The following is a 25,475-nucleotide window of genomic DNA, read 5'->3' as shown; positions in this document are numbered from 1 at the left end:
TGTGCTAATGGTTCCCTACCTCCTGTTCCCACCCTCAAATACCTTATTTGATCTGAGCCTCTATAGTCTCTCACACAAATGGACTTCCCTAACTTAAGAGTTGAAAAGGGAAGCTTCAGTATTGAGATATGAGTTAGAACACTTACCCCTATTTTTCACTGCTATTGGGTTTTTTTAATTGATCTTGCTTCCTAGTAGCATGCCCCTTTAAAATTGTATCTGTGTTTGTGTCTCATTTAATACTCAATGTATTTCAGTTACGGCATTTTCTGAAGGATATGTTTTAAATTATTGCTTAAATGAAAATCCTCTCTTTTTCAGGGTGGCTATGGAGAGACCTGCGAAATCCTAATACAGCATCACCCTAGACTTTTCCAAACAATTATTCAAATGACACAAAATGAAGAACTTAGAGAAAACATGGTGAATTCAGTTATCTTCTGATGTTTAGTCTCCAACCCAATGTGTAATCAGCTAGGTTTTGCAAATTATAGCAGTGTTTTTTTAATTTTTTTAAAAAAAAGTTGTACTGGTCTTTAAACAAATACAAAAACAAGAACCATTAACCACTTATCCAGCATTACATCTAATGGTGTTGGCTCTATCCATTGACTTTAGACATAAGCTTACATATTCAGTGTTCAAACATATTACTTAACGTAACCTCTCCACCAGGAAGATTGAGCAGTTGGTATAACAAGGTCATTAACATAGTTAAAGAAAGAGGTCCACATTTCTTGGAAGGTGTCTCTTTTTGTTAAGCGTTTAATTGCCTTCGTGTGTCTGGTGAGATGCTCAAACATTGCTGCATCCCATATATTACTTTAAAAACTATAGCAGTTTGGTGATAGCCCTACTTGTGTTAGAAATTATTGGTTGACATTGGTTGGTTGGTTTAACATTTTAAATTACTGTCTGGTGTGATCAAAAGTTTTGTGACTGTTCTCCCCCCCCCCCCTCGGTATCTAGTTACGGCAAGTCCTAGAACACTTGTCTCAGCAGAATGAAAACCAGTACCTTAAAATTTTGACTAGTCTTGCTGAGGTGGCTACAACAAATGGTCACAAACTACTCAGGTAAGTTGGGCCTCACCACAAATAATTTATTCTCTTATGTTTCCTGTGTGTGTGTGTGTTTGTGTATGTATGTGTGTGTGTGATTTTTCACCTGCGATGGAATATTTTAACTCCCACCAAAGCACATTTACTTAAACATAGGTTGAAAGGACTTTTCTTAAATCTTTGCTGCTGTCTGCCAGAAAAAAAAAAACAAAGTAGGCCCCAATGTGCAACTACATTGGTGGCGTTTGTGTACGTGGATACGTAACGTGTACCGTTTCTGCCCGTGTCACTCCCCCTGCCCCGTGGTCATTTGGAAAGGGAAAATAGTATGGCAATTGATTGGGTGGCCTGCTCCCATGACCTAAATTCCCTGTTTATAAAATACAGAGTTGAGACAACAAAACAAGACGTCTAAACAGTTGATAGGCTGAAGAGCAGAGCTGGGGTGCTATGCCAGTGGAGAATTGACGCGTCTATGGTAGCTATTTTGACGATTTTGATTTGGGTCGTAAGGAAGTCTCTCCGTTATATTGAAGCATTTCTTGTACTTTCCAGCTTGTCAAGTAATTATGAAGCTCAAATGAAGAGCCTGCTGAGAATCGTGAGGATATTTTGTCATGTCTTTCGACTTGGGCCATCCACTCCCAATAATGGAAATGACATGGGGTACAATGGAAATAAAACTCCAAGAAGCCAAGTGTTCAAGGTCAGAAAAGTAGTTGACGTTATTAGGAAGATAGACCTTAAAGAGATGAATTTCACAAAGCATGCATTCATTAATCAGGCATCTCATGAGGAGGACGTAAGTTTATTGATACCCATTTTAAGTTGGGACCACTTGTTTTTTTCTTTATAATCAATGCTTAACTTAACTGATTGCCATATATTTCAAAATGTTTTTCATTTTATTTCCCTCGAGATCATCCTGTGTAGCATGAAATGGAGGGTCCTAAAAATTGCATATCCCAGTCCTAATTTTATAAATATCATTGCTTCTGCTTAAGTGTGATTGATATGATAGCCTTACTTTAGGAAACACTTGGAATTTTGTGTGCTTGATTTTTCTGAAAACCCCTCATGTTGTGTTTATAGAGAGACTGAACAAGTGGGTCTACTGAGGTTGAGACCTTGTTGCTAAACTGTTGACCTTTTTAGTTATGGATCTCTTTTCCCCCTTTGCATAAAATCTAAGGTCGTTTTCTCGCACATGTATGAGTGGAAGGAGAGCTGCTTCTCTTTGCTGCCTCTGAGAAATGTGTGGGTACCACAACCACATGGGCAATCTTTATCACAAGAGTTTTTTCACTCAATAGGCTTCAGATACTGTCCCCATATTGGCTGTGGTGGAAATTCAGTCCGCTTTTTGCCCTTTCCCCTGTTATATTTAGTGAGACATAAGATACAAGTATGGCAACTGGAATATTTCTTCATACAACCTTTAATAGTGATATAATTATAGGCCTCCAAAACCTGTTGCCAAATTTGTCTATGGGGACTACGAAGTTTTTGAGCACACTCAAAACATGAACTGCTATGTTAGTTAGTATTTCATAGGAATAAGCTTATCATTGGGTCAGCAAGACTCACGGGTAGCAGATTATCTTGTCTGCAAGTTTAAAATCTTAGAAAAAAAGAGAAAAAAACCCAGCAAGGGAGAAAGTAAATGTAAAAAGCCACACCGTGCAAAATTATAGGAAAACAAGAGGAATAGGTAAAAATAACTTTCTCCTAGAAACACAAATGGATAGGAATTCGATTAAAAAAACCTCTTTTCACATAAAAAAATTAAAATTTTGTGTAGGAGTGAATACCTAAGAAATCTGAAGTATAAAATAAGGCATGCTTATTGGAAGCTTACATTTCCCTCTAAATCTTTAAAGTAACATTTTCTGAACTTTTGCTCTGGCATTCTTTCTGCAAAACCTCAAGCCTATTCACAGAAAAAGGGAAATACTTAAAGTGGTAGGAGTTTGTCTTGGTCACTTATTACCTTGTGCTAACTTTAAGTTCTGCTCTGTGGTCTGTTCAAGGCTATGACTGGATTCTGGTTGTCGTTTGGTGCAGGGTGGTGTTCATAAAACCAGCATAACCTATAATGAAGACTTGATTTATACCTTTGGGAATCTCTGTAGCCCTTCTTTCTGCTTAGTAGTTGTCTGCATATTAACTATTAGCAACAATACGAAATGATTTTTTTGGGCAAAACCATAATGTCAGCATGGCTTTTAATCAAATGGACTATTTTCCTTTGCAGATGCTCCATACAGATGGAGGATATGGGAGAAAACGTGTTTCATTTTTTTAAAAAATATAGCTTTACTAGAATCCTAATAGCTTCCCTATAGTAATCTACAAATACATCTATTGGTCTGCTTTAAATTCAGTTTCTCTTGTGCTTTGCAGCCTCTGGAATTACTCTGGCACTCATTAGATGAATGGTTAGCTCTAATATCTGCAGAACTGATGAAAAACAAAAGAGACTCTGCCAATATCACTTCTATTTTACTGAAGCAAAAGGGACCAGATCAACAAGATGGCGCTCCTACACATATATTTGATGTTGCCGCATCAGAGAAGAGCACAGCATTACCTATGGACATGGGGGACCCTAAAATGTATGAAGTTGGGAGTACGCAAGAAGCTTATGCAGATTACCAGGATGTTATTTCCGTGACAGCAAACCGGCTGAGTGCTGTCATTCAAGCATTTTATATGTGTTGCTCCTGTCAGATGCCTCAAGGGTAAGAAGCTTCAGACTTGCACACCTTTTCTTTTACAGATTCCAGGTCCATAATGCTTTCTTAAAATAATAATAATAATAATAAGGCTGAAAGGTCGGCTGTAAACCTGAGGTTAGAAAAGGGATGGGAGCCTAGGATGTTCTAGATTTTGTTGGACCGTCAGGGTCTGACGCTTGTTAAAATTATATCTTTTGTTATATTGCTGCAAGGGGTTGAGGTTGTCTGCCCCTCCCACTATATAAACAACTTCTCTAATCTGGAATGAGTGATTTTAAGAGAGCTGCTTCAGACTAAATTGTTTGGATTGCCTCCTAGAAAAGATAATGCTGTACCGGGTTGTTATCTTTAGATTTGGATACTTTGTTAATCTTGATTTTTTATTATTATTGCAGAATGACATCTCCTCGTTTCATAGAGTTTGTCTGCAAACACGACAATGTTCTTAAATGCTTTGTAAACCGGTATGTCACCAGAAATTAACATTTTTGTGAAATATTTCCCATGAGATTAAAAACGTCAGTCTAATGGACTGAGTTTATGTAACTTGGTATGTTGTATAAAACACCATGCTTGATATCCCAGTACTACTCCATACATTTGTCTGCTGTTCTGAATGCTATAGTTCACCATAGGGTAGCATTGAATGTGAGAGACATCATGTTTGTAATATGTGCACTACCATTAGATCGCTTATCACATTGGTTTTATATTCAGGACAAAACGTTTTTCAAAGTCAACCACTTCCGTCTGTTTCTATGCTATTATTTCATTTGTGAGCACTTACTCCTTTGTTATCACAGGAGTGATAGTTGCAAACCCTCCGTAATGTGTGCATGATTAAGAGGAATCATAATTTCTTCAAAACTGGGCACGTTTCTTAATCTTAATTTTTTTTTTACAGAAATCCCAAAATTATTTTTGATCACTTCCACTTTCTTCTTGAGTGTCCTGAACTCATGTCCAGATTCATGCACATCATAAAAGCACAAGTGAGTGTTGAAAACATATTTAATGTGTAATACGATCTGCGGCTCAGTTTCTAAAACATATATATTAAAGGTACATGTTTCATTTTGCCAAAATCCATGTGGGTTAGAAACCAGAAATGAAGTTAAATTTATAAATATGCTATTCACCTTCATTTAGATTTATTGGTACATCTAATCCACTGATTGCAAACATGATAAGACTGATACAGTAGTTTAATTTTATTATTTACATCTTGTTGAGAGCGAGAGACTACCGGTATTTCCATTGCACACCTCTTGGAGACTGAGCCATATTGACTTGCTGAAAAGCTAGCCATATCTATATTCAGAAGTAAAAATAAAAAAGTGTTTTTATTTAATTTTTAAACCATATATACTTCAGTTGAAATAAACAAAATTCTTTACGGTCCTATCTTTCATTATAATGTTATGTGAAAGGAAGCATTGTAAGTTGCATGTTTTTCCCAGATGAGGAACCTTGATTGAGAGAGGAAGACTTGCCATTCAGTGAGTTATCCTGACCTGAGATTTTAATTAAATTGGATTCAGTGTACTGCATGCCTACAGGAGCTTTGAGGACCAGCTTGCTATACCACTAGGAAAACACCTTTGTAAACTGAGGAAGTTTTCAGAAGTAGCTTTGGCCTAGTGCAATTCCAAGTTGTTGTTAAAATAATCAGTCAAAAATTCCACTGGACTAACACAAAGGAAGGCTGTTCTGGATCCTGGCCTTCTCTTATTAGGTGCCCAGCTTAACCCTTTAATTCCTTCCTGTTTCATGATACACCTGACACACTTGATCTTGTGTGTGTTTTTCCTCCACATAGCCCTTTAAAGATCGCTGTGAATGGTTTTATGAGCACTTGCATTCAGGGCAGCCAGACTCAGACATGGTTCATAGGCCAGTGAATGAAAATGATATTCTGTTGGTCCACAGAGGTAAGGAATTTCACCCGAGCCATCCTCTCCATTCAAAGCCAGTTTGGTGTAGTGGTTAAGAGCGGCAGACTCGTAATCTGGGGAACCGGGTTCGTGTCTGCACTCCTCCACATGCAGCTGCTGGGTGACCTTGGGCTAGTCACACTTCTTTGAAGTCTCTCAGCCCCACTCACCTCACAGAGTGTTTGTTGTGGGGGAGGAAGGGAAAGGAGAATGTTAGCCGCTTTGAGACTCCTTCGGGTAGTAAAAAGCGGGATATCAAATCCAAACTCTTCTCTTCTTCTTCTTCTTCAAAACCCTTCTGTGCAGACAAAAGTAAAGGAATTAATTGGTTTTCATATTTAGATTCTATTTTTAGGAGCAGCTGCGAAGTTGTATCTAAAGCAAATTGTGCAAAGCTGAAACAGGGAATTGCTGTCCGTTTCCATGGCGAAGAAGGCATGGTGAGTGTAATTTTGTATAATGTATAAAAGCATCGTTTTTATGAGATGCATTTTAAAATAGCCCCTTAGGATTGCAGTTCTGAAACTCTCATTGCAAGTCTAAGCTAAGTAGGAAAAATACTTACCTGGGCCTGTTTGCTCACTGATGTATATGCCAGGCTCTGATGTAGGTAGATCAAGACGGAAAAATCTCTGAAAGCAAAGACTCTGCAGAGTAAATGCCTATTGGAAGAATAGAGTGTGTCACTTTTAGGGCTTTTGCAGTTGGTTGTGAACAGCACAACTGTTCATGATTCTGGTCAAAGTCTTTTGCAGACCCTTGGGAGTACTGTATTGATACACCATTTCCTATACCAAGACATACAGAAATGTGCTGGGCAGGATAACACAGTGTAAAAATTTGAGCCATGTTTCTTTAGAAGGATCACAAGACATGGTGGGCTTTTTTCTCTTTAAAACAATACATTCTATGAATTGATATTTTAAACAGAAAAATATAGGACAGTAAAACAAATATAGGACAGAAAAGCGAATATACAAAACTCGTATCTGAAGTATTCCACCTCTGTGTTTTGCACCCAGGGCCAAGGCGTGGTACGTGAGTGGTTTGATATCTTATCCAATGAGATAGTTAACCCAGATTATGGCCTTTTTACTCAATCAGCTGATGGTAGGTTGGAATCTCCTTTCTCTTACAATAGCTCGAAGCTAATCATGAACAGCCAACCAAGACTGTGCCAGAAATAATCTAAAACTCTCAGAATTTTGCATTTGGCTCTCAAAAAGTGTAAGTATGAGCCTTTTAAAAGAGTTCACTTCCTAATGTATAAAGGAGAGGGTTTTGAGATTAAACATTCATCCGTGCTAGATTTATATTTTTAAACTTTTACATGTGCTCAATTATTTTCCTTCCTTTTTTTTCTTTAACCAAAGCCCACCACAGTTTCCAAAAAAATTGCTTCTTTAACACCCTTCAGTTTCAAGGTCAATTTGCCAACCTTCAGCCAAAAGCTCCATTTGGCTTATTGATCAATTTCCTGGACTATGTGTTCTTGGTCTGAAGGTGGAACAGATAGTTTTGTGTAATACCTAATAAAATAATTCTGACACTAGGATCGTTTTTGTGAAAATGGAGATGTAGGAGAAGGAATAATATGTTGGTAACAAGCAAACATTGGGTGATAGCCAACAAAGTTGTTCTGTTAATGTGAGGGCTTCTGGCTGGGCAATGAAACGTCCTCTTCCTTCCTGTGCTACCCCTCAGTATGTTCTGGGGTTTCCAAAATCCTCCAGAGCAGATTTGCAGAGCACATGTTGGGAGCAGATAGGGAGGAAAAGTTCTCTTGCACAAATGAAAGTCATTGGATACTGCCGATTGTTTTTAATAAAAGGTATCTTCAGAGTGAAATTTAATTTTACAGTCGTACCTTGGAAGTTGAACGGAGTCCGTTCTGGAAGTCCGTTCGAAAACCAAAGTGCAGCTTCTGATTGGCTGCAGTAAACTCCTGCAGCCAATTGGAAGCTGAAGAAGCCCCGTCGGACGTTCGGCTTCCAAAAGAAGGTTCAAAAACCGGAACACTGACTTCTGGGTTTTGATTGTTCGGGAGTCAAAACGTTCAAGAACTAGGCTGTTTGAAAACCAAGGTATGACAGTATAATAGAAATTAAGGTTGTATTTCTCAAATTTATTTTATTTCATTTTTAACTGCATTTTTTTATAAAAAAGTAGGATTTTGCAGACAACATTTTCTTTTGTACTGACGCTGAACTACAGAAACAAATCAAATGTTAGTGTTTTAGACAGCTTGAAAGCCTGTAAGTGAAACCTAATACTTACATTTTTTTGACAATAGGAACCACTTTCCAGCCAAATAGTAACTCTTCTGTAAATCCTGATCACTTGAACTACTTCAGATTTGCTGGACAGATCTTGGGTTTAGCACTGAATCACAGACAGCTGGTCAACATTTACTTCACAAGGTCATTCTACAAGCATATTCTTGGTATGGTTCCAGCGGTCTTAAATCTCCTCGTGTTGCGCAGTGTATCATGCAGTCTGGCTAAAGTGATATCTTGCACTCTGTTTAAATTTCATTCTTACCCCATTCCTGAGCCCAGCAAGAGTTAGGTTGTTACAAAGACCCTCCTGTACTAATAGGGATGCTATTAGAGCAGCAATTTGCAATGGAACTTTTTTCAAAAAATGAAAACATGTTTCATGCCTGCCCCCGTCCTCCTTTCAGATTTGTTTTGGCTTTTTAATTTAACTTGCTAAACTATTGAGTCGAATTCACACCTATTGGAATCAATGGGAAAATCAGAGCAGCTGCTAAATTAACAGTTTTCTAGAAAACATTTGTTTGTGAATCATATGGCTGTTTATAGAGCTGCTATCCCTGCTGTCCTGCACTGTTTCAGTGTGTCTGTAGATGGCAGTGCTTTACCACAAATAAAACAGAAGACAGCAAAAACCGTTTCCCGAACTAACACGCATGAAGGGATTTTTCTTTGCGTTTTTCCAAGGTATTCCTGTAAACTACCAAGACGTGGCCTCTATTGATCCAGAGTATGGAAAGAACTTGCAGTGGATTCTAGATAATGACATCAGTGACTTGGGGCTGGAGCTGACCTTCTCTGTGGAGACGGATGTGTTTGGAGCAATGGAGGAAGTGCCTTTGAAACCAGGGGGTGCAAGTATAATTGTCACACAGGAAAACAAAGTGAGTCGTTTTGGGTTATATTTGCATGTGATGCCTCTTGACCCTTTCTAGCTGAGACCTGTGGCAGCAGGCTGGGTTTCCATGAAGTCTAATGTGCCTTGAGCAAATTGAGATTGTGCTCCTGTCCTGTTTTGACCTCTCCTTCAGAAGACGGAAGCAAAGCAACATTTGAGGCATAGGTACACTGTATGATCTGAATTTCTTGCAGCAAGCCCGACAGATGAGCCTGTAGCAGCTTGTTCAGAAACATTTCTGTACTACTTGCCACATTCATTAAAATCATCATCTGAAACTCACATGCCACAGATATAAACAGAAAATACAGGACAACTGAAGGGAATCATTGGGGGAAGTCTGAGTAAAGAGAGGTGTTTTTTAACAAATATCAGAAGCACCCTAGCACATTCTAGAATAGAATGTAGAGGGCTTATCTTCATCTGGGTCTTGCTGTGGTTTAGTTAGGGACTCTTCATGTCCTTAATGTGAATTAAGAACCTCTGAGCACGCACAGAGTATCTCTTCTTCACTACTGAGTAACCATACCCAATGCACACAACTCAGAAGCAAGCCCTATTGAATTCATGGGACTTACTGCCAGGCAAAAGGGCATCATGTTTTCTGCCTAAATATCCTTCTCAGGAAGATCTCTGTGTGTGGATATCCATTTTGGTCTTACATTTCCACGCTGAATCTTTTTAGAATACCCATCTGCCATGTTAGCCAATGACCACTTGGTGTCACTTCGTTGAGTTTTTGGCGCTTTGGATGCTTTCATAATGTAGGACGCTAATTTCTGTTGAAAGAAAAGAGAGTTTTGTGCAGGTAATACCTGTTTGTGCTATCCTGCGTCTTGATCTTTTTAACGTTTTATGGTAGCCAAGTAGACTATTCCCCACATTGTGCATGAAGATGAACATTCCCGTCGTTGAAGAGTTATGTTGTAGTGTGCCTGTGAAAAAAGGCAAATATTGTTCTTGCTTCCAGTATTTATAAGACTGCATGTTTGTGAAGAAGGGTGAATGTGCAGCATCATACAACCACTCCTAGCCGCTGCCTGTGATGCCTATGCTCTACCTCCACTGTCAGAAGTAGTCTGCTTCTGAATATCGGTTGCTGAGCATCATAGGTGGGTAGAGTGCTGTTGCACTCAGGTCTTGCTTGCTCACTTCCCAAAGAACAGGATGCTGGATGAGAGGGGCTATTGGCTTGGCTTCTGTTCTTAACAACTGGGATTCAATGTTGCCCTTGAATTCTAAGGGTGGAATCAGGGGCGGAGGAAGGGTGTGTGTGGTGGGTGCAGTCTGTGGCGGAATAATGCCTGGTTCATCATGGGTTAACCTATCACTCCCATGTTAGGTAGGTGTTCCCTGGGAGGCGGAGCTAGTTGGCATTCTAAAAGGAGGGGGGAACAACCTTGAAAGGCAGTTGGGGGTTGAGGATTAGAAAGAGAAACTAGGAGGTTAGGCTTTGGGGAATGGGAGGAAAGGTCATTACCATTGCTAAAGGGATGCAGGAAATATTATAACTAAGCTGAATTACATGAGAAGAAGATTTGTACAAGTAATAACCCAAGACATCCATGTTTTCAAGTTACCTAATAAAGTTAAATGTGCTTAAACGTTCGCTGACTCTGGCAGTGTATCAGTACCTTAAGAGGTGTGACTAAGAGGAGAGAACAAAGCTTTCCTGTGGAAGAGGAAACCGTTTGCTTATTCTCCTGTCATACAGAGAGAGGGCTGGACAGTGAAGCCAAGTGTGCCACTTATTTGCCTAAAGGGAAGGCAAACTGCAGTAGTGGGGAACCCTGGTAGGGAGATCCCATAGGTGGCAAGAGGTTTTCAAACGTAGAGCCCTGAGGTACCCCAGAGACAACTCCCATATGAACACTGAAGGATTCATCCTAGTTGTCAGTGAAACTTAGGGAGAGTCACAGTTGTGGAAGTATTGAAGGGGGAGGGAATAGGATCCCTCACACAGTCCACCCCGGGTGTCACCACTGAGGGGCGTGACAAAATGCCGGGTGGCACTCACCGTGGCGCCTGCAGCATGCCTGAGCCACGCATCTCTCGTGGGAGAGACGTGGTGGCTTGGGCATGCGCAGGCTCCATGCTGCCAGAACTGTCCGCTCACTGCCTCCCCTCCAGTTGTAGTGCGGCTGAGTAGGAGGAGGCCCTGGAGGCCCTGCAGGGTGCCCCGCCCCTATGGGTGGCTCGCCTGGCCCCTGGCGCCCGAGTGGCTTCCTCCGCCACTGGGTGGAATCCAGCTAACTTGTTCTCTTACTGCAAGGATTTCCACTTGGGCAGTGGGGCATCATCTCCCCGCATGCAGCCTGTGCCCTCCTCAGATCTGCTCTGGAGGGTTGGGGGGAGCCTCTTGAACAGCTTTTGGGAATGCGTGGGTAGGGGAAAGGATGCAAGTTCCTTTGTGCAAGTGGGAATTCTTGCTGTTGGATACCAACCTGAGGGTCTGTATAGTTGTTGGGATATGTTAGTAATGTGACTCTCAGCACCGAAAGACTTCTGGAAATGGCCTTTATATATCCCTACAAACATCCCTTCCTGTTTAGGGAAGTTTTTAATGTTTGATGTTTTATTCTGTTTTTAATCTGTTGGGAGCTGCCCAGAGTGGCTGGGGAAACCCAGCCAGATGCGCGGGGTATAAATAAATTATTATTATTATTATTATTATTATTATTATTATTATTATTATCATTATTATTAATTTCATTCATCTCACTGCAGATTTGAAGATTCATATCTTGCTGTTCTGCATGGGTGGTTGCCTCCAGCAATCACTTTAGTGCTGTTTGGATTTGTGGTCACTGACTGGTGGTTGTAGGCAAACCAGATTTGTATAATGTTCAGTCTGAATGCAGTAAAATCTTAAGCATGCCATTTGCATTTTAGCGGTAAGAACCTCTGTACAATTTTTGTCTCATGCTCTTTTGTAATTAGCTATTGAGCCAAGCTGCTGGGGGTTGTTCACTGCCTGATAAAGACATCGGTCGTTACATTCACAATACTTGAGAAAGCTTAAATTGCAATGACTTGTAAAACTGCAACACGAGGAAGAAAGGTCTTACGTGCATTATGCAGCAGTAGCAGAACTGATGAGGAATACTTGTCTCTGTTTCAGTATTTGCTACCCTCTGAAGAACCAGCCTCATATAGAATCATAGAGTTGGAAGAGACCACAAGGGCCATCCAGTCCAACCCCCTGCCAAGCAGGAAACACCATCAAAGCATTCCTGACAGATGGCTGTCAAGCCTCTGCTTAAAGACCTCCAAATATATAGGTCAGATGCAGCAAAAACTCAGCATTAAGTTCGGCATGGACCCCCTTAGCTTTTAGTTCAGCACTTATGGCTCTGTCTTTATCCTGCCTCATGATTCTTTTCCTTTGGAACTTATTTTGGGCATGGTAGAAAGGAGTAAAATATTTCAAAAAGTATAAGCCAGAATTGTACGACATCAGGGATTTTCATATCCTTTCAAATTAGGTCCTGCATACCTTCAAATAGCTTGCCTCAGCACCTGTTAAGCTGTTCAAATATTTTTTTTTAAAGTGTTCGCATTTTAAACAGGTTTGAAATACAGATGTTCTTAAAATGTGAACATCCTGTTGATTATAGAACTGGGCCTCTGGGGATCTCCACAAGTGTTCAGAACGTGGTATACTTTTATGACAAAACAGATAGTGGTTGAGTCTTACAAAAATGCAAATAGGTATTTGTGAGCTTGCATGTACAGTACATGCACCTTTGAGCTGCTGATGCATTTATCTGGGTCTATGGATAAATGTTACATCTTACTAGAATTTTGTATGCCTTTCCTGCTGTATGTGAAGGAGTATATATACCTTTTGATTAATTGGTTTGTTTGGGGGGTAGGGCGGTTAGAAAATAATTTGGGTCATGTGAAGAATGGGGTAGAAAATATGCTGCTGAGAGAGAGAGAGAGAGAGAGAGAGAGAGAGAGAGAGAGAGAGAGAAAGAGAAATATTTGGGGTTCCATGCAGGTGCTTGTGCAGATAAATCCTTTCATGAGTTGATGGGGGAAAGGGTGAACCAATTATATGAGTGCAACTTGCCTAAATTCACATTCAAAGGGTGGGCACAGAACCCTGAGATTGGTGACTGGCCGCCAGGACCATATAACACTGGTCCTTAAGGATGTTCACTGGTTCCCAGTACGTTTCCGAGCACAGTTCAAAGCCCTAAATGGCCTCGGGCCAGTATACCTGAAGAACGTCTCCATGCCCATCCCTCAGCCCAGACACTGAGGGTCTTCTGGCAGTTCTCTCGCTGCGAGAAGTGTAGTTACAGGCAGTGCTTTTTTTTTCTAAAAAAAATGTTTAGAGGTACTCTCATTTTGACTCAAGAAAATCACCATTTTATAGTTCAAATCGGAGAAAAATAAATACAGTAAATGGACAAAAGTGCAAAGATTCACAAAATGTTTAGGGGTATGCGTACCCCTGCGCCCCCCCTCAGAAAAAACCCCCACTGGTTACAGGGAACCATGCAGAGGGCCTTTTCAGCAGTGGTGCCTGCCCTGTAGAACACCCTCCCCTCAGTTGTCAAGGAGATAAAGAACTACACAACTTTTAGAAGACATCTGAAGGCAGCCCAGTATTGGGAAGTTTTTAATTTTTGACGTTTTATTACATTTTATTTGTGCTGTATTTGTGCCAGATGGGCAGGGTATAGATTAATAATAATAATAATAATAATAATAATAATAATAATAATAATAATAAAAAATAATTCTATACTACCTGTACAATGCAATTCTTTCTGAAAAACCCAGCTTACACATCTATCTCCGTTATGCTTTGGTTGCCTATTCCTTCCATCTCCTCTATTGGAGCTTGGACGGTAAGCTCTGTAATGCAGCTGCCTTTTAAAGCTTACTCTACTTTGTAAGCTCCCCATACATTGCTGTTATTATTACAGTGCCACCAGAGTTACTTTGCTTTGTTTGTGACAAGCGTAAATGTTCACGAGGGCACAGTAAACCTCCTCAAATTGATACAGTTCTGCTTGCTTCAAATCAAGTGCTTTCCAGGTTTATTAACAACGAAGACCCATATAGAAGAAAGGGAAGAATCGCCAGTTCATTAGGCACTGGGGGACAATCTGCCCACATCAAGCTAGGCTTGAGTGCTGGATTTCCGACTGGCCACTGAGAAGCTTCCTACTCTAAGACCCATAAAGCGGTGGTGAGAGGTTTGAGCAGAGGGGAAGAGAGAATTGGGAAGGGTGCAAACAGAACTTGGTAGAAAACAGTGCGAAAAACTATTTATTGGCGTCTGTGCAACTGAAACTCTACACATGTGCAGAGAGAGAAGTATAATAGAACCATAAGTATGCTAACAATCATAGGTATGCAATACACTCACCAAAGTCTTCCCTTCAGTATTCTGATAATTGTATCTTAACTGCTATGTGGAGTGGTACTTTGGTTTAAGAACAGTTTAGTTTATGAACAACTTGGATTAAGAACGCTGCAAACCTGGAAGTAGGTGTTTTGGTTTGTGAACTTTGCCTTGGAAGCAGAATATGTTCCGCTTTCTGTTGAGTGTAAATTGAGTCCCCCGCTGGTATGGGAAAACCAAGGTGTGTGTGTGTGTGTGTGTGTGTGTGTGTGTGTGTGTGTATATATATATATATATATATAATGTGTGTGTGTGTATATGTACAGATGAAATCAAAATATAAAAGCAAAAAAACTAAATTCCATCTTGAAAGTCTTAAAATAAAAGAGTTTTTAGCAGGCATCTAAAACAGTATAATACATGTTCCAAGTTAATGTTTTAATTCCAAAAAAGTTATAATTCCCAAAAAGTCTGTAAATACATGTCATATAAATGGGCTTCCCAAGACTTTGTCCCCCATTATTTAATGCAGTGTTTTTCAACCTTTTTTGGGCAAAGGCACACTTGTTTCATGAAAAATATCACGAGGCACACCACCATTAGAAAATGTTAAAAAAATTAACTCTGTGCCTATATTGACTATATATAAAGTACTTTTTCCATTTTTCCCACGGCACACCAGGCAACATGGTTGAAAAACACTGATTTAATGGCCTTCCTTGGAAACCTTGTACCAAACACATTGTTATTTTTTTCCTCTACCTTTTTCGCCTTTCTAGATTACAGATTGACCAGAACTGGTTTCAGATGAGCGAATAAAGCACTGAAATTCTGGTCAAATTGGATTTGATTTGTATGTGTCACATACCTTTTCAGGCAGAATACGTTCAACTTGTTACTGAACTTCGAATGACAAGAGCCATTCAGCCTCAAATAAATGCTTTTCTCCAAGGCTTCCATATGTTCATTCCACCTTCTCTGATACAGCTATTTGATGAATATGAACTGGTAAGTAAAATGTTCCATCTAAGTTGTGTCAGATAGCATTCAGTGTGATAGAACAGCCATAATGTCTGTAATTGGATGGTATTGAAGCTATCTGGTTCCAGGATTGCATCCAGCCGTGTCGCTCAGCTGGTAGCAAGGCTTCTGTTAGTAGAATGGGGAAGAGAGCAGTTTTAATCTATTTCCCTCTGCTCGTGCTCTGCAAGGTCCCCAACCCCCTCACCTGATAATGCGGGGGGCTGGCATCAGCTGACTGACTATTGAAGAAAAGCATGGCTCAGCATTTCACTTAATTTTGTTGGAGATGGGTACAGTGTTTTATGCAACTCAGTTTTCCTTTAAACCCTCAAGATCTGGTTTGGTTCACGTGACTCTGAACTTCTGTATGCATTAATGGAAACATTTATTTGTTTGTAATGCCCCCTATCATAGTAACAATATTTGAAATAGTATTGGAGCTCTTTTTTTAAAAAACAAAAAAACAAAACCTCACCCAGCTTAAAATTGCATCAGATGAACACCAGCTGTTTTCAAATTAAAATTGCCTGGCAAATTCACAATCTTGGTTTGGTTATCTTCTTTTTTTTTGAAGGAACTGCTGCTTTCAGGTATGCCGGAAATAGATGTCAGCGACTGGATCAAAAATACAGAATATACAAGTGGTTATGAAAGAGATGACACTGTTATTCAGGTAAGATCTCCATGAACTGGATAAGGGCAATTAAGTAACAATTGTGTATTTCAGCGAATAACTTCTGGGTTAAAATAGTATTGTGAGAATGATGCATAACTGAGTTATTTGAATCAAGCAGTTATTAATTTCCATAACTTAAAACATCAAATGTATAAGCATGTCTATCTTGAAATGTACAGTTGAAAAAGAAACCAGCTTAGATTTTTAATACGTTTTCTTCATCTAGTGGTTTTGGGAAGTTGTAGAAGAACTGAGTCAGGAGGAGCGAGTATTGTTGTTGCAGTTCGTCACTGGGAGGTGAGTACCCTTTTGTAACATTTATTGGTAACATTTGGTAACATTTCAGATAGTCATTCATTGAAGATATTTTATAATACATGAGTTGTGTCATATAATTCATTTAGTCATATCCACTCAATGGCATATTGATTGTCAGGTCTGAAATTTCCACCATCTTACTTATATGCCAACATCATGGCTGATTAATCCTTGGTCAAGTGGTTGAAAATTTTCTGCCATCAACTTTTGTAACTTCCATGGATTAATTCTGCATCGTATGCATACTTAACAGCTTTTCTCTTTTTTGGAGTTATTACCAATCCTGTTTCAACAAAACCAGGTTCTAGTTTTAGTATTCTGGCAACTGAATAAATGTGCTTTGGGGCCTCTTCCTTGAGGAACAACCAAATATTTGGTTGATAACATGATTTGTCACATAGCACTGAAATCCTCACCATGTCTGCTCAGACATAACTCCTATTTACCTTATTGAGGCTTATGCCCAGGTAAGTAACTATTAGGGTTGCAGCTTGTGTTACCTGCTCTTATAGCAGTAAGAAAGGCCTTAAGAAACTTGTGAATTTTATTCTAGACTTTTTGGCTGAAGTTGTTTCACGGCTGTTAATGGGGAAAACTATTCTTTCAGTCTTTCCTCTTCTCGGTTTCTCTCCAACCCATAAAGCTCCATTTTTATTAATCCATATAATTCCTCTTCCTTTGGTTCAGTGGTCCACTTGCTAGCATGAAATCAAGCTTTACATTTTTGTTGTTGTTATTACACAAGCTTATTCACATTTGATGGAAAAAACTACAACTGACTAAAGAGGCCAACTAGGTTTTAGCAGAGTGAAAAATCCCTGGACCTTGGAACCGCTGAATGTGAAATAACTATTAGGGTTGCTAGGTAATACTGAAATGCATTTCTGTATTACATTTCTCGTTTCTGGTCTCCTCCTCGCCTGTTGCTTATTAAGGAGCAACTATGAGAGGGCCCATTTAAGATCTCTTAATGCAACTTCCTTTCTGTGGAATATAGCAGCAGGGGGCTGGAATTTTGTAGGTTCTTGTTGTTTGCAGTTTTGTTGAGTGAGGGAAAAGAGTTAACTTTCCTTTCTTGTGATAGCCCTGGTTCTTATATACTTACACCCACCCCATGCAGAGTCTATTGGTGAAATCATGTATTTCACATATTGTCGTCTTGGGTCCTTGGTCTACTATAATTGCTTATAAAAAGCTATTTTTAAAACACGTTCTTTTGTTTTGCGTTTGGTATCTGAAATGTGTTAGGCATCTGTTTTCGTTTAAGACAACAGGACCAAGAGATCAAAAAGGGGATTGTCATATTTCATGTTTCAAACATGAAATGTAGATCTGATTAATGTTGAGCAAGCTTTCTGTGAGGTCATTAATAAATTGGCTGTTTATAAAGCATATTTATGAATCTACTTATGAACAGTGAGTTATGACTTCATTATCGATGAGGAATGAAGTTACACCCCCGTAGTATCCTAAAAATATTCTAAGCTACCACTATGCTGAATTTGTCTGTGGAGAGGTTAGGATTATTTTCAGTATAAGCAAAATCCCATTTGTAAATCCTGTGTGTTGTGTGTGACAAGTCTTTCTTGATGTTTGTCAAGCCTGTCTTTCTGTAACCCATTTAAATTGCTCTCTAAAAGCTGTGTCTGTGCATGTTTAACTATGAATTGTGTCCAGATTTGCTATTAGCTGCTTGGCTCTCTCTGTTCAGCATCTGGATCGTAAGTTTATCCTAAAACCTGAGTAAACGTTTAGTGCCACTTGAGAGAACAATCAAATTTCCTTTTGCAGCCAGAAGCCATCAAATTAATTTTATTGATCTACGATAATAACAATGATAGGTATTATTTTGCAGAAGTGTCCTAAGCATATCTTGTGCTTCTCTTTCTTTTAATTTTTGTTACGTCACACACAATAAGAGTGTAATTCCACTGTGGATATAATAGTATCAGGGGGATGCATTTGACTTTAGTGTTTTAGAAAGCTGTTCTGTTTTGTATGCATTCTGGCATAAGTTTGCTTCTTCCCTATAAATGTCAGCAGAAGATATCCAGTAGCCTTTGGTTATTTAATGTTCTTTGGGATTTTATTAGTACCAACTAATTGCCTATGTTATTGTGGGTTTTTTCTTCAATATGGTGCTGCAAACTCAAGTTTCCTTTTGCATAGCTACATGTTAACAGTTGGTTATGAAATGTAATTTTTCAAAAAAAAGCTTGATCAGTGACAGGGGAAAGAAACTGTTGTCTGTGTACCTGGCCAGGTGATTTGGCTGATGGTTTCGTTCTCTCAGGCCCTCGGCCTGTTGCAACTCATCTATTAAACAACAGAAAATTCAGAACATAAGCTAATCTATATATATAGATGCAAATTTAGACTGTCTTTCAGAGTGGGGGAAACAGTCTCTTGGGTTTACTCTGAACTATGCTGAGTCATCGGGATCGTCTGGGCCCAGTAAACTGTGTGTGGATTGGCCCCTCAAACCGACCAGTGATGTGTTGAAAAGAATGACAGCTTATGTACAATTTAAAACTAAAACAAGTGCCTCTGAAGGAATTAGAATTGCAGGTGGTTGTCTTACCAGCACTGTGGTTTGTAGCATGCCTAATCACCCTGGTTGTTGTTTTTTTTAAAAAAATATAGTTTTACATTGGGGAAGGGTTAGGGTTGGAGATGTGGGGCATGGAACAAAAGATCCATGGCTTAGTTTCCATAGACCATCCTCTAACAATGCCATGCTGCTTGTACATGACTTCTACAGTAATGTATGAAATAGGAACCTGATCATTGAACTTCTACTACCAGGTCACGATGCAATTGACCACCATGCATATATGTGGTAAAAAACTTAAGAAAAGGGCACCCAAATGCTTGTTTGTATTAAAAGTGAAATGCTTAAGGACCATTGCCTAATAATGCCTCCACCCAAGTGTTGGGACTCTTTAAGCAACTGTATAGCCAGTAGAGGAAAAAAGAAGAAGAAGGAAGAATAGCTTTTGGAAGGTAACTGCTTCTAGACAAAAATAGCATTAAGAGTTTGAAATAAGCAAGGTTTGTAGAACTGGGGGTGAGGTATCTTTGTCATAGTGGAAAGATTTTATTGGGTTATGCTGTAGAACAGGAATGGGAAAACTTTCCCCCTTCCATGTCAGGGCCCATATTCTCTTGAGCAGTGTTTTTCAACCACTGTTCCGCGGCAGTTGTTGTTGCCTGGTGTGCCGTGGGAAAAATTGTGTTTATTTGATTCCTATTCAAGAGAATTACTTTATATATAGTCAATATAGGCACAGAGTTAAATTTTTTAACATTTTCTAATGGTGGTGTGCCTCGTGATTTTTTTCATGAAACAAGTGTGCCTTTGCCCAAAAAAGGTTGAAAAACACTGCTCTTGAGAGTATTCTGTCAAGGGCTGAAATTGGCAGTGGGATGTCTTTTACCTCTTTCTTTCATTGCTCCATCCCTTTATTTCACTTCAGGTTCCCCCTGTTTGCTTGGAATTTCACACACACACACACACACACACACACAACCTCAGCTCCTTATCAGATTTCAGCATCATTCAAACTTGCGGAATATATTTTTGCTGGCACTTCCCAAGAGAAGGAATGATTGAATATGTTACTGTTTTAGAATTAATATATTATGTGGTGAATTGGAGCTGTTTATTGGGAAAGGCTGTGGAGGTTATTTAAAGTGCCTGAAATAAAGGTTCAGATAAGAGAGACTTTTATCCCAATTAGGAATGCACACACACATCCATCTCCATAAAGGGATGCCAGAATGATGATGAAGCTGTAAAACCTTTTCAAAGTGAACATCTTCCAAATGGGGATTAAACACGGCACATATGGCAACCAACTTTTTCTCAAATGCAACGCAAGCCAGGAAGGAATTGAAAAAGCAAATTCATGTGGATAATCTTTTTTAAAAACCTCATGATTGGAAGCAAGAAACCAGACAGATAGGAAATAAAAGCTTTTTTATGTCAACAGGTATAAAAGGGAGTACCAAAGGAAAATGAGATTGTAGGAAAGCACAGACGATGCTTGGCTTCATTCTTTACTAAACAAAAAACAAAAAAAACCTGTAGTGTATCCACAACTGAATTGTTGCTTTCTGGCAGTATAACTAAAAGGGTAATCAAACAGACCAAACAGGAAGTTCTGGGACTAAATCATGTTCAGTTTGGAACTAAACTAAACCTTGCTGTATTGTTTTATTTCAGGTTTTATGTGAGTGTTTTCAAACATTTCATTTTGCTACTGTGTTGGATTGTATGTATGTTGCCCTGGGCTCCCTTTGGGAGGATGGAAGTACCACAAACATAACAAATAAATGTTGGCTGTGCTGTGGGTTCTCATCCTGTCATTCTTTGCTCCTGCAATATGGGACAGTGATTAAAAATAATCCTATGTTTTATCTGTGAGCCAACATTTGAAAAAGTGGCACAGACATGTTTTTAAATAAATACAAAACCCTTTGTGATGTGTCAGTTAAGGTAACATCTCTAGGAGCCCTGGGCTCCTAGAGTGAATGTTGTAAAAACTAAATATACGAAAGCAATACCAGCTGCTGAAATTCCAGCTCTTGAAGAGTTCAGATATGAAACTGTTGCTGAACTTAACTAAAATAAGTCATAGGAGGAGAAAACTGCAGGATGCCTAATGCAACATTTTTCTTAAAAGAAGACTTGGTTGGTGATTAAGGGTAAATATTTATTGTGAGGAAAACAAATACCCAGTATTTGTTTAATTCTGTATGTTCCTAAATGCATCTATGAGGTGGAAATGAAACCCACTTTCAGTCCTGCCTTGTGAACTTTCTTGCAAAGTCCATTGCTTTGCTGACATGGCTGCATTTTTTAAAAGCAAGCTCATGTTAAAATTTAGTTTTGAAACCTGGAATTCTTGCATTCCAGTTTCTATTTCATGTGAAACCTTTGCATTGGATACTAGTTAGTACTTCACTTTGGGGGTATTTGAATGTCTCACTTGTTTGTTTGCAGTGATATAACTGGATGCTTAGCTAACTTTCGTAGTTCTGCTGGAAGCTAAAATGCGAATTTTAGCTCCATATAAAACCGAGGTCTTTGCATAGGGAATTATTAGGAATCTGTTGACTGGTTTTAGTATAATGAGGGAATGATAATAGGTTGACCTGCATATGATAAGGAACACAGGGTTGCCAGCAAAAAATAGCAATCTCTGTGAGGTTCCCTCTCCTGGGACATTATGTTCCCCACCCCCACATTCCTGAAGGCTACTGAGAAATATAGCTACGCATTAGTTTGACATCAGGTTGCTATTTTTGCCTCAACTAAAGATGTGCCCAGGCATTTGCTCTAATTTATTGGGGATCCTGATTTCACAGAGGACTCTACTCATGTTCAAGCGCTTTGCACATCTCCTTTTAAAAAGGAGGAAAGTTAGGAACTGAGTTGAGGGGGTGGGAGCCCAATGAATGTAGGACATATGGGGCAGGGCTTCTTCTGCATATGACCTTGCCTCCATCCTAACTTTGAGCACCCTTCTGTGCACCTTTCTGTCTAGTTCTCCTCATAGCGGCCTTGATCCAGGCTAGCCTTCCCCAGTTTGGTGCCCTGCAGATGCAACAAAACTCTGTCTCCAGCCATTGGGGTGGGGGCAGTAGTTTGGGAAGGCCAACCCACACACTGTAACTTGTATTGCAGAAACAGGCTGCAATTGGCAGTTGGGTCCTATATAGCTGCCGTAGTGGGAAAGGTAAAAGGTAAAGGACCCCTGGATGCTTAATTCCAGTCAAAGGTGACCATGGGGTTGTGGTGCTCATCTCATTTTCAGGCTGAGGGAGCCGGTGTTTGTCTACAGACAACTTTCCGGGTCATGTGGCCAGCATGACTAAACCGTTTCTGGTGCAACGGAGCTCCGTGACGAAAGCCAGAGTGCACGGAAATGCTGTTCACCTTCCCGCCACAGCAGTACCTATTTATCTGCTTGCACTGGTGTGCTTTCAGACTGCTATGCTGGGGCAGAGCAACAGGAGTTCATCCTGTATCGCAGATTTGAACCGCCGACCTTCCGATTGGCAAGCCCAAGAGGCTTAGTGGTTTAGACCACAGCGCCACCTGTTCCCTCACCTCTGCAGGGGCGAGTGGGGGATAGATGAGTGGGCATGAATGTTAGCTTTGCATTTCCTCCTCTTGCTTCCCCTTGCCCCTCCCCAGCATGAAATTGAATTCACTAAATAATTATCATTGAAAAACTACAATGTAACGTGAATACTGTGCAAAAAGAAATTTTGATAATGATGATAGCTTAAGCACTTGCCCAAGTTTAAAGGACGTTGCAGGCCTATTATCATTCCACACACACCCCACCACAATTCTGTGCAGTGATTATTTCTAGTTTAGGGAACTGGGACCACCGCCTTCGTGGCTTGAGTTGATGTTGAGTCAAAACATCTTGGCTAGTATATGCCAGCCATTCTGCTCCATAAAAAAGACAGGAACAAGAACTATAATAATTTGGTATTCATCATAAATGATTGCTCAATTCTAGGCTGTAGATATACTAACACAATAGTATAAACACTCTAAATACTTAGAAGGTATTGGTGCCAATTAATGTGTGGCTATGCACACATTATATTTGAAAATTTTTACTTGTGTTGCAGTACAAGTGGAATTTCAGCAGAATTTTAATACATACTGATGGTATATCTAACATGCATACTCATAACTGCAGTAAATAAAATTTTAACATCAATATTAATGCCTTATTTGTGTTTCTAGTTCCAGGGTGCCCCATGGTGGCTTTGCCCACATAATGGGTGGTAGTGGATTGCAAAATTTCACAATTGCTGCTGTGCCATATACCCCAAATCTTCTACCAACATCAAGCACATGGTAGGTTAAATAGCCTCATTTAAATGCATTGAGAACATCCCTTTGTTTTTTATTTGTTTTCCTTTTGTAGAGAGGGGCAAGAATTCTTCAAGATCAGAATTATATCTTTGTATAAGCTCATCAGAGAAATGCCTCTGGTCAGTATCATTAGCCAAAGCAGATCTGGTTGTTCTAGTCATAAGCTATAGGTGTTTCAATTATTTCTTCCACACTGTTGAAGAAAGAAATCAAACTTGTTGTATAGTTTTAATGGGCAGCAGTACAATCTCACTAAAGGATACTTCATGTTAAATTGCTATATTGCTTTTCTTTTTATTTTAAGCTAAGAGAAATGTCTTTCCCCCCACCTGGAGAACATCTGAATACTAAGGGGGACTGCAATGCAGCAGTGCACTTTCTCCCTGTAAACTTCATTTTCAAGGCTTTGGGATCTGAATGCAGATTTGAGAGTGCGGTGTTTAGCGTTGATTATCTTGTGCAAGACAAATGTTTCCTTCCAGGTTGCATATTCTTAATAGGATGCTTTCCTCTTTCGTTTTAGTATCAACATGCTGAAGTTGCCCGAGTACCCCCAAAAAGAGATCCTTAAGGACAGGCTTCTTGTGGCGTTACACTGCGGAAGCTACGGTTATACAATGGCATAATGAAGTCAGACAATGCCTCCGATTACCGATGTGGAATTCAGAGTGGCAGAAGTAATTTAACAACCTGTCAATAAGAAGATGATGTTGGTTGGAAAACAACTTGATTTCGCAGTCCGTGAGCGGGATTGACTTCCATTGGAATTCATCCAGTTTTCCCTTTTCTTTTATCTCATCCTGATCTTGAGATAGCTGTTTCATGGTATACCAAGTACATTATAGCTTCAGTTTTAAATGGTGGTTCTGTATTAAGCATGTCATACTTTTCCCTTTCATCTCTCAAATATGAGGTTTGCCCCATTATGATTCTGCCTGATGTTTATCAGATCTTTCAACTTGGTGCTTTCCCTCCTACTCAAAGGCCAATTACCCATGAGGGCTGCAATCTGGTATACACTTGTTGGGTCAGGATTTCTCAGACATGGCTACCAGGAACTTTCAATGCTGCCACTCAGTCAATAGTTTGCGCCATAGATTTGTATTGGATATGCATTTCCTGTGGCCTTGTCTCTGGGTCACAGTTAAAGGGCAGTTTGAGAGCCAATCTATTTCATTGGGGGGGGAAATACGAAGCAAAATCTCAGACGCTGCCTTTAACCATGCATTATTTTGCATGGGAAAAAATGCCATTTATTTATTTTTCTCTAGGGAGCATTGTACAGAAAGTTCAAAAAACTATGATGCAAAATACCAAATCTGATGTATTTTTTGTTCTGCTTACCTTACTGAAACTGTCACAAAAAAGTTTTTTAGCTTTATAGTATTTTAATACCGATCTAAACATTTTTAAAAGTCTGTTCTGTTGTCAGCAAAGAAGTTTAACTTCGGGGGGGGGGGAGATAATTTATATTCTACATTTCAGATGTACAACACTATTCAAGCACCACTGAAGTGTTAGTGACTTCATGCCCCTCCAGAGTTTGTATATATTTTAAAGGAATGAATCCTTTTATTTGGACAATACATTTCTCAGGCCTGAGCTGTGTGAAAAGTATGCATTAAAGTTAAATATTTTATTGTAAATTACTACTGTTTGGTCATGTTTGTGAGTCTGTCCATGTTCATTTCGATGTTCTTAAAAGTTTCATATCTGCTTATTTAACTAAACAGACAGGTTTTGAGTAGTTTCTATAGAAGAGCACAAAATAAATAAAGGCCTAGGACCTAACAAGGGTTTGACACCTTTCTCCTGAGATCTTAAACATATTTACCAGGAAGCACATTCCCTTTGTGTCAGTATAATTTACTTTCCAATAGATGACTTGGGGTGCTGTTAAGTCAAGACTTTGGGGCAGGTGACCAAGACCGCACTTGGAAGAATGAGTAGGATGGCTCCCAAGTACAGTCGTACCTCCGTTTACGTAACCCTCAGGATGCGCGTGCAGCAAACCCGGAAGTATATTACCGGGTTTCGCCCCGTGCACATGTGCAGAAGTGGTGTGCGCATTTGCAGAAGCAGTCCTCAGGTTGCGGAAACCTCAGGATCTGACCGGACCTCCGGAACGGATCCTGTCTGCAACCGGAGGTACCACTGTAAGAGGACTTTAAGATGGTTGGATGGCATCTTGTATGCCTCCTTCCTTCAACTCCTGCCACCAAGCTGGTGCCAGATGCATTGCTCTGCTTTCCTTTGGACCACACCTGTGAGGCCTCCATACACACGGC

At 39.7% G+C, this 25,475-nt stretch overlaps 1 protein-coding gene across 4 annotated transcripts in view; it reads left to right on the top strand.

Annotated features, from left to right (window-relative positions):
* The window catches only part of HACE1 (HECT domain and ankyrin repeat containing E3 ubiquitin protein ligase 1), a 36,864-nt gene extending 12,510 nt beyond the window's left edge, over window positions 1-24,354 (top strand). Inside the window, exons 9-24 of one of the 4 annotated variants that reach the window (XM_033143500.1) lie at window positions 322-423; window positions 970-1,076; window positions 1,617-1,863; window positions 3,465-3,802; window positions 4,195-4,263; window positions 4,704-4,791; window positions 5,619-5,761; window positions 6,020-6,173; window positions 6,756-6,843; window positions 8,027-8,176; window positions 8,697-8,893; window positions 15,146-15,277; window positions 15,867-15,965; window positions 16,195-16,265; window positions 23,056-23,169; window positions 23,711-24,354. In XM_033143500.1, the coding sequence (XP_032999391.1) occupies window positions 322-423; window positions 970-1,076; window positions 1,617-1,863; window positions 3,465-3,802; window positions 4,195-4,263; window positions 4,704-4,791; window positions 5,619-5,761; window positions 6,020-6,173; window positions 6,756-6,843; window positions 8,027-8,176; window positions 8,697-8,893; window positions 15,146-15,277; window positions 15,867-15,965; window positions 16,195-16,265; window positions 23,056-23,169; window positions 23,711-23,813 (2,202 nt within the window). In that variant the 3' untranslated portion in view covers window positions 23,814-24,354. The remainder of the gene's footprint in view (window positions 1-321; window positions 424-969; window positions 1,077-1,616; window positions 1,864-3,464; window positions 3,803-4,194; window positions 4,264-4,703; window positions 4,792-5,618; window positions 5,762-6,019; window positions 6,174-6,755; window positions 6,844-8,026; window positions 8,177-8,696; window positions 8,894-15,145; window positions 15,278-15,866; window positions 15,966-16,194; window positions 16,266-23,055; window positions 23,170-23,710) is intronic. The other 3 variants (XM_033143502.1, XM_033143503.1, XM_033143501.1) reach the window with 3 other exon arrangements.
* The last annotated feature ends 1,121 nt before the right edge of the window (window positions 24,355-25,475 follow it).

Source organism: Lacerta agilis, chromosome 3 (assembly GCF_009819535.1).
Source record: "Lacerta agilis isolate rLacAgi1 chromosome 3, rLacAgi1.pri, whole genome shotgun sequence".
NCBI lineage: Eukaryota > Metazoa > Chordata > Lepidosauria > Squamata > Lacertidae > Lacerta > Lacerta agilis.
Note: the sequence above shows the minus strand (reverse complement) of the source record. Positions and strands in the feature narration are given on the sequence as shown.